The following is an 8,770-nucleotide window of genomic DNA, read 5'->3' as shown; positions in this document are numbered from 1 at the left end:
TGGAGAAATGTGTTCACGGCAGAGTCTCTATAAGTCTCAATAACACCAGAAAAAGAGTCGCTAGATTTTCACTAGTCACTTTTCTGCATAACAGTCACTAGAGGGTCTGAAAACTCTGTAAATATAGCGAGGAAGTCGCTAAATCATCACCGCTGTGTTCCACAACCCGTCACCTCTCATGTCAGCGAGCAGCGTGTCGGGTCGATTACGTCATACTCTGAAGCGGTCAAATTATCGTACATTATGGGATTTTTGGGATTATTGATCGTACATCGTACAGAGGGCAAAATTATCGTACAAATACGATAATTATCGTACACCTGGCAACACTGGGTGCGGACCACTCAACTGGACCAAGACCCATTTCTGAGGTGGTCTCGGTCCGCTTCCAAACTAACTCTGGTGCGGTTTGCCTCCGGCCTCGAACCAAACCAACTACAGGAAACATTCACCTTTTTGGACTTCACGAGCCACCGTTGTTAGGCTTCACGGTAATGATTAGCCTTTCAGTGTTGTTAATGCTAACACTTCGCTACAAACAATGAGCCGTTGTGGGTCAGAGCGCACAGAGCATCTTGTTTCCTTTGGGTTGCAGCATTTGCCAACTCCGTTCCAAAATTAGAAGTATATCATCACAAAACTGCCGCTGTAAAAGCTGCTCTTGAAATTCTAAATGATATAGAAATTGTATTAACAGCACCATCTTTCTTTCCAGGCCTGTGCTCTGTCCCGCCTCCGTCAATTCTGTCCAATGAGAGCCATTATCATCATCACTTGGCTATAAATTATAGTCTGCTCGCAAAAATGCCTAATGTGAGCACAAACCGCACCTACAGCTTGGCTACATTTTGCTTTTAGGTAAAGTTTAGGTCACTTTAGCTTTTAGCTATATTTAGCTTTTCATTACTGTTTTTCTATCAGTAGCATTTAGCTATGTTTTTTCTCATTTTAGCTTTAAGCAAAAATTAACAGTTAAGTAATCGGTTTAATAGCTTTAAGCTTCTGTTAAGGGCTCGACACAGGGAGCGACAAACTACAGCAATTAACGGCTGTCATCGCAGCCAGGGTGAAACCCGACACACGGGACGCGATAGCGATCGCAGYRYTVCGAATCGCGCTCTCAGATCGCTTGTCTTCACAAAATTTGATTGGTTCTTGACTCTGAAGGCGAATATGCATTACGGACGTGTAAACTAAACAGATCTTGCGATGCTAATGATATTGAAAAACAAACACACGTCAAGATACAGTTTTATGAGGAAAAACTTACCATAAACTTCACCCTGGTGCCAATAAATTCCCACAAAGCTTTTTAGTAATCACTTGGTGAAAGTGTTAGCTAACTGCAGTGTGTAGCATACTCTCCTCTCATTGCTCAGCCAATGAAACCCTCGCTGATTGTTATACGCTAAGCGACAGCGACAAAAGTTGAACATTTTTCAACTTTCATATGTCGCTTCGCAAGCTCGCGTGTGCACATCTACGTGTACGAGCGTGAAATTTCACATGCACTATTTTCGCCGGTCGCTTAGCTGGAGGAGGGCGAGCGATTGTCGCCTCACCGCACAGGCTCCATAGGAAATGTATGGAGAGCGAGCGACGTCGCCTCCCGTGTGTCGAGCCCTTTAGCTTCTGCTCATCTTGTTAATACAACAAGTAGCAGCAAACCCATTCAGTGCTCAGCTTTCACGTTTCACAGAAAATGCAATTTGTCTTGTGTTGCTTTACATCTTGGAGATGTCACTGGCCAGTTCATTAACCATGAAACCTCCGAGGGAATTTGTTGGCCTTTTACCCAAAACAATAATAAACACACATCTGTTCCTGTGACCCCGAGTGGACAGCGGAGAGGAATGACTGCTGGAGCATGAACTTCCTGTTCTGATTGCTGAGAAAATACACATAATGTAAATAAATTGAACCCAGCGTTATCATGAAACCAGACGTTTTTGAGTTTGGATTACTGCGTTACAGCTATAGAATACTTTATTTACTGTTATTGTTCTGGTTCAACCTAATGATGTGTTCTTGCATGACTTGCATTTAAATTAGCTTTGTCTTTGTCCTTTTCTCACCTTTAAAGATGTGGAGGAGCCTCATGCTCTCACTGATGATGTCCTTGGCACTGGGCACAGAGGTGAGTGCAACTTAATGTGATATTTTATAGGATTACGTGACTTGATTTACTCGCGGCGACGTAACGAGCATCCCCCCTCTGTCCAGGTTTCCCAGTTTCAGGATGTAGAGTTGTTGGTGTCTGCAGAAGAGACGGAGGAGTTGCCGGAGAATTTCGGYGAAATAGCTGTCCTACCTGGAGACTCAAGACGTCAAATCTTGGCGGCCCAGTTTGAGTGCTACCTGAGGATGATCACGGATCCACCGCGAGCCGAAGAAGGTGATATKTGGCTACATGGGTTATTTTTCTTGCCAAAGGCAGATAGAGCGGTTTGATTGACATTTACTAATCTAATAACATTACTTGTGCTGTACAAAAAGTGGACAAATATAGCTATTTTGATCAGATATGGATTTATTGATTTCTTATTTCTGTTAGAGCTTCTATCACAAGTTTGAGGAAGACTTTCATCTACCACTACAGTTTTTAGCTTAGTATCTTTAAAATGAACTGTGTTTTACCAGTTTTTGTGTTTTCAATACGTGGTGGCATCCGTCTGGTGGTTGTCTTTTCAACTGGCGGCGAATCTTTTACTCTCTCATGATTCGATTCAGATTTTTGGGGTCACGATTCAATTCAAAATCATTTTTTCACTCAAAACTCAATGTGAGCCCATTTGTCGTGTTCCTAAAGTGCCTCATCTTCATTTTGCAAATTTTGCACACAGTGAAGCTCGTGTCATAATTGAGGATTTGCTGCAATACTTGTTCTTTTCCCATATAGTCTGGCCCTTGAGCTATGGGCCCCAGTTGAATAGTGCTTCTCTGAATGGTAATGAGTTGCAGATGTAAATCCAATTGTTACTTTTTGAGAGATTCAATAAATTCGTTCTAGTGGTTCGTGAGATATTTTTGCTAACAGACACACATTGTTGAGTCCAATAGTTATTTGCAAAGTTTTAAAAGCAGAGCTCACACAATGAGTTAGTGCTCAGAGTGTAGGCAAGAGGTGAGGCTCAACTACTACCACTACAAATTTTGAGGAACGAACCACTTTAATCCAGGGAATAAGTTTGTGGAATGGTTTGGAAGATGAGGTTAAAAATGCCAGATCCTTGTATATATTAAAGAGAATTATAAAATCTAGTATTCTGAAGAAATATGGAGAAGCATAAGTGAATTAATGCTAATTGTTGTTTTGAGTTGGTGTTTTAAATTTAGCTTTGTTTTTAGTTTTTTGTGTGTTTTCAGTTGTTTTGATTTTTGCTGTAATTTGCTTTTATTTTGAACATATTTTGGGTATAAAAAAGGGGCAGATATTATAAGATTTATTCTTCTGCTGCCTTTCATTTTGTTTTGATTTTATTTTTGATTGCATGTTTTTGTTGTTGTTGTGTAGTCTTACAAATAAAAATGATTTTTCTTTAGCTCAGTAGCTGTAAAACTGACTGAGTTGCACCCGTCTTTGTCTTGCGTAAGGTCGATTAACAGTGGCGGCCATCTTGAATTGAGTTAACAAAAAATTATCAGTTTTAGGTGAACACACAATAAGTATTGTTCTCAAAAATTGTCCACTGATTCATGAGATGTTTTGTTAATATGACAGGCAACAAAAACACAGACAGAACAGACAAAAACATTGTTGCACTTTTGCTTAAAAATAAATGCACCAAACCCAAAGAAAAATGCTGCACACACCAGTGCCAGATGTATAATTGAACGTTAAGGCCCTCGAGCCATACTCACGATCAGTGAGTACAATCGCAAACACACAAAACTGGCAGCCAACGTTCAAAATTTGACAGGATTAATAATTTCAGTTCTCCATTGAACAATGGTGTGTTATATTTAAATAAACTGCATCTCACCACAGGTTGCTCTAAYAGAACTTGTCAACAATGGACGGAAACCTGCTGGGACCTGAGCGCACACAGCGGCGTGTTGGGAAACGCCGCACAAAATAACATTTCAAAGGCAGTGAATGGGAGTAGCGTGTGCTAAGATAGAGACAAAGGGCGTATTTCCTTTCTTTCAGATTGACTTCCTCTTCAGCTTTTACTTAGTTTCTTTCTCTTTGCGCATGCCAAGACTGTAAAATATTAAGAAAAAATAAGCAATTCATCTATAAGTTCATGTTTTTGTCAAGTAATGTGCTTAATTTCCCCAAAGAGGGAAGTTTTAAACAAACAGCACAAACTTCGAGAAGCCAAAACTCAAAATACACAAACAGCAAATCACTTCAATATACTGTTTACTGTAAGGCTTTTTAAACATTTAAGTTTACTTTAAGACCAGATGGTGCAATGGGAAAAATTGTAAAAGACTTTTAAAGATTAACTTTTAAAGACTTGTAAAGGTTACACACACTGTGAGCGCCATATTATAAAATCATGATAGCAGCCCATGTCAGAGTGTATTGTGTAAGATTTAATAAATGCCAGGCTGTGCAATTTCCTGTGGCAACAGGATTACACCCCAAAGGTTCAACAAAGAAATGAGGCCAACAATAAATGGAAATTAATCGCTGGTGTTCTGGCTTAATTTTTAAACTGTGATCATCTTTGGATGAAAAAAAGGAAAGAGTTGAGCCTCAGATCAACACAAAGTGTAAAATATTCGCTCAAAACCTTGGCATTAGCTGATGGAGCCAGCCCTGTTTGTCTGTTATCAAAATGTTTCATTAACCACTGGATGGATTTCAGCGGAACTCTCAAAAGGTAAATATTAACTGTTCAGCTACGACTTGCGGAGTCAAAGCAGTTTAAGATGGCCGCCGATGGTAATCAACCTCAAAATTAGTTTTAATTTAGTCAAAATGAAAAAAGTAAGTAGGTCCTCTGGATGGGTTCTTCTTTAGTGAAACATTTCGTCTCTCCTCCAAGAGACTTCTTCAGTCTGATGAGTTTCAGGTGAACTCAGCCTTATAAGCACTGYCTCCACATGGTGGACAAACAGGTTAGTCACATGCAAACGAGGGCCATTGCCTAACAATGGGCTTGATTAGCTCTATTGTTCATAGAGGGTCCTGTGCCCCATCACCTGACTTATTGGTTTGGATGCTTCGGCTGTCGTTATTTGGTGTTTTGTTATGTGTATGTAGTTAGTGCAAGCGGGGTTCAATATCCCCTTGTTTTTCTCTCTCTTTCCCTATTTGTGTTGGGTATCGTTGGGGCCCTGAGAGATACCCAACACAAATAGGGAAAGAGAGACAAAAAGAAGGGGACATTAAACCCCGCTTGCACTAACTACATACACTTAACAAAACACCAAATAACGACAGCCGAAGCATCCAAACCAATAAGTCAGGTGATGGGGCACAGGACCCTCTATGAACAATAGAGCTAATCAAGCCTATTGTTGGGTGATAGCCCTCTTTTGCATGTGACTAACCTGTTTGTCCACCATGTGGAGGCAGTGCTTATAAGGCTGAGTTCACCTGAAACTCATCAAACTGAAGAAGTCTCTTAGAGGAGAGACAAAATGTTTCACTAAAGAAGAACCCATCCAGAGGACCTACTTATTTTTTTCTTTTTGATTTTTTTCTATCTGGATTACTGAGATGCATCAGGACAGTTTTAATTTAACAAAACTTTTGGTGTGATAGTAGCTGAGCCATGCACCAGGCACTAATAGGTCATTGTTTGTACTGCTATTATACATGCACACACGCATTGGTTTTTCTGTCCTCGTGCGGACTTTGCATTGACTTTTGTTAAATTTTAAGTGATTTCTAAAGCCTAACACTGACCCCCTACCTTAACCCTAGCCTAAACTCAATTCACACCTTGGTCCTAAAGCAAATCCCCTGCCTAAAATTGGCATTCATACCCATGGGGGCCGGGCTTTGGTGCCCATAAGGAGCACTTATCTCTACAAGGCTGTGTTTGTCTGGAATCACCCCATTCTCATTCCATTCTAGACATCCTGTCCCTGACCCTAGTACCTAAAATTAACCATTTTTAGAAAGTGTAGATAATTCACTTCAACTACATGTCCCAAGCCCTAAAATTACCTAATTTTCACCCTAGACATCCTATCCCTGACCCCACTATCTAAAATTAACCATGAACCCTGATCTCTAATATTAACCACGGACCCCAACACAAAAAAACCGGACGCTGTGGGAACCTGGAAATGCCTGGTTCGTCAATAACTGACGCAAAGAGGTTACCCGACGCGTCATAATAAGACGCAGAGGGAACCTGACCAAGCGTCAATATGTGACGAGCTGAGAGTGTGAACGTGTTACTGGAATCGGTCCCCATGATGGAGCAAATATGCACACACACACACACACACACACACACACACACACGTTTGTCTTGCAGTCCCTAACCGTCACCCTAAACCACCAAAGTACCAAACCGTAACCTAAATTTTATTCATACCCCTAATTCATAGCCCAAACCCCTGACCCACAAATGGGGTTGTCTCTTGTGAAGACCGTGCAAGACGTCCTCACAAGGGCAAAATGACTGTCAAAATGCTTCTTACAAAGATAGACACCCAGGAACACACACACACACACACTCACTGAACTGTAAATGTCACGTGCTCTATAGGTCCTTTCTGTAACCGTACGTGGGACGGCTGGTTATGTTGGGGAGATTCAGCTCCAGGGACGGCCTTGCAGATGTGCCCTACATACTTTGTCGACTTCGACCCCGGTGGTGAGGCTTTAATTTGACACATATTTCAAGAAAAGTTCACATTGTATGAACTGGGTAGACAGATTTAACACTCTCAGCACAGTTGCCAAGACTGTGGTTTATGTCTTCCAACAGAAAAAGTGACCAAAGTGTGTAACCCTGATGGTCAGTGGTTCCATCACCCAGAGAGCAACAGAGTCTGGAGTAATTACACGCTCTGTCAGGCCCACACTAAAGAGAAACTCAAGGTAAAATGTCATGCTTGTTATACGACTGTGTGTCTCTGCCTCAACACATCTGATATTATATTTTTTGTTAGTGTTACTGTCTTGATTAAATTCCAACACCACTGTCTCGGTGTATCATCAGTCTGTTCATAAAAGTGTCTGAGTGTGATGCTGAGTTTAACAGCTCAACCTGAGAGCAAAGTCCAMTCTAACTTTATTATACATGTGAAAACTTTAATGAACACCAGAGAGGGTAACTTATAACTAAGCTTGTTGCTTTTTGCTTTGACAAAGTTGGAATTCCTTAAAATCCCTTCAGGAAGAAGGTCAGCAGAATACGTGCCTTCATTTGCATTTTCTTGAGTTTTGTTTTTATTTCAATGTTTCTTCTTGTGCTTTATGTTGCTGAGCTTTTTCATAAAATATAAATTTTGTATGACGGTTTAAAGCTTTTATTCTTAAATAAAATAACCAATAAGGGAGAATAATTTTATTTGTCATAATCAATTATTTATTTTTTCCTGCAGTTTGCTTTGAGTATCTACTACCTGGCTTTGGTGGGTCATGGTCTTTCTATTATCTCCTTAATCATCAGTCTGATCATCTTTTCTTTTCTAAAGTAAGTCAAGGGAGAATTTCTCTCAGCAATATTTCCTTTTCATTAAGTGTTTATTTAAATGGTTTGAAAGTGCCTACGTGACATCAAATTTTTGTAATATCCATGAATGAGTTTTTGGAAAGATAACTTTCTGCAAAAATATTAACAATCCTGAGATAAACAGTTGTAGAGATATTTGCATGTGAAGTAACAGGAAGTGATGTCAAAGGGGAATGACAGAATGTGAACAGAGCATTGCCACAATGGCTAATAAAACAGACTGTAGAGAAAAATCTATTGTTTCTTAAGATTATTTCGAGTCACTGTCAGAGAGATGAAGAAGAGTCACTGTTTTCAAAAGACTAAATCACTAAACAAAAACCAGGGAGTTTCCTTTCCTAAAGTGTTCCCCTTTGATGTCACTTCCTGTTTCACTTTGGCTAAATCAAATTCAGAAGAAAAAGCCAGTTATGTGACAAAATGGGTAAAATGTGTGTTGTGCCAAGTTTCTTAAGTAAAAAGATGTTTTCTTTGACTTTTTGTATTTGAAGGATATGTATGACACAGGCTCTTTAAAGTAGCTTAAAACAACTGAAATTCCAACAGAGCAAATTTAGGTTGATGTCTGATAACAKTTAGAACAAAACTGAAGTGATAAATCTTTCTGTCTCTTACAGCAGTCTTAGCTGCCAGAGGATCTCCCTCCATAAGAACACGTTCCTGTCCTTCATCTTCAACTCCATCGTCACCATAATGTGGCTCACAGTCACCGTGGCCAATAACAAAACCATAAGTTCCAGCAACCCTGTGAGCCTTTACCGTTTGAGCCTTTACCGTTTCATTACACTGTTTAATACGTTTATTGGTGCAGCAGAAATACTCTGTTTTTATTTTCTCATGCTACTTTTAGCTTTTGACTCCTGTTTAGTAACTTTTAGCTGCTGTTTTTTTGCTCATTTTAGCTTGTGTTCTGCTCATTTTAGTTTGTGTTCGGGTCATTTTAGCTTTTGTTCTGCTCATTTTAGCTTGTGTTCTGTTCATTTTAGCTTGTGTTCTGTTCATTTTAGCTTGTGTTCTGTTCATTTTAGCTTGTGTTCTGTTCATTTTAGCTTGTGTTCGGCTCATTTTAATTTGTGTTCGGGTCATTTTAGCTTGTGTTCTGCTCATTTTAGCTTGTGTTC

At 39.9% G+C, this 8,770-nt stretch overlaps 1 protein-coding gene across 1 annotated transcript in view; it reads left to right on the top strand.

Moving 5' to 3' along the window:
• Positions 1 to 8,770, top strand: part of calcrl2 (calcitonin receptor-like 2) — a gene marked incomplete in the record, with an annotated part of 43,487 nt that overhangs the window by 22,438 nt on the left and 12,279 nt on the right. The window contains 6 exon segments of the mRNA XM_014015362.1: positions 2,084 to 2,137; positions 2,224 to 2,395; positions 6,678 to 6,785; positions 6,900 to 7,012; positions 7,519 to 7,610; positions 8,267 to 8,396. Coding sequence (XP_013870816.1) covers positions 2,084 to 2,137; positions 2,224 to 2,395; positions 6,678 to 6,785; positions 6,900 to 7,012; positions 7,519 to 7,610; positions 8,267 to 8,396 — 669 coding nt within the window.

This window comes from Austrofundulus limnaeus, unplaced genomic scaffold (assembly GCF_001266775.1).
Source record: "Austrofundulus limnaeus strain Quisiro unplaced genomic scaffold, Austrofundulus_limnaeus-1.0 Scaffold128, whole genome shotgun sequence".
Classification (NCBI taxonomy): domain Eukaryota; kingdom Metazoa; phylum Chordata; class Actinopteri; order Cyprinodontiformes; family Rivulidae; genus Austrofundulus; species Austrofundulus limnaeus.
This window is presented reverse-complemented; position numbering and strand designations above follow the sequence as displayed.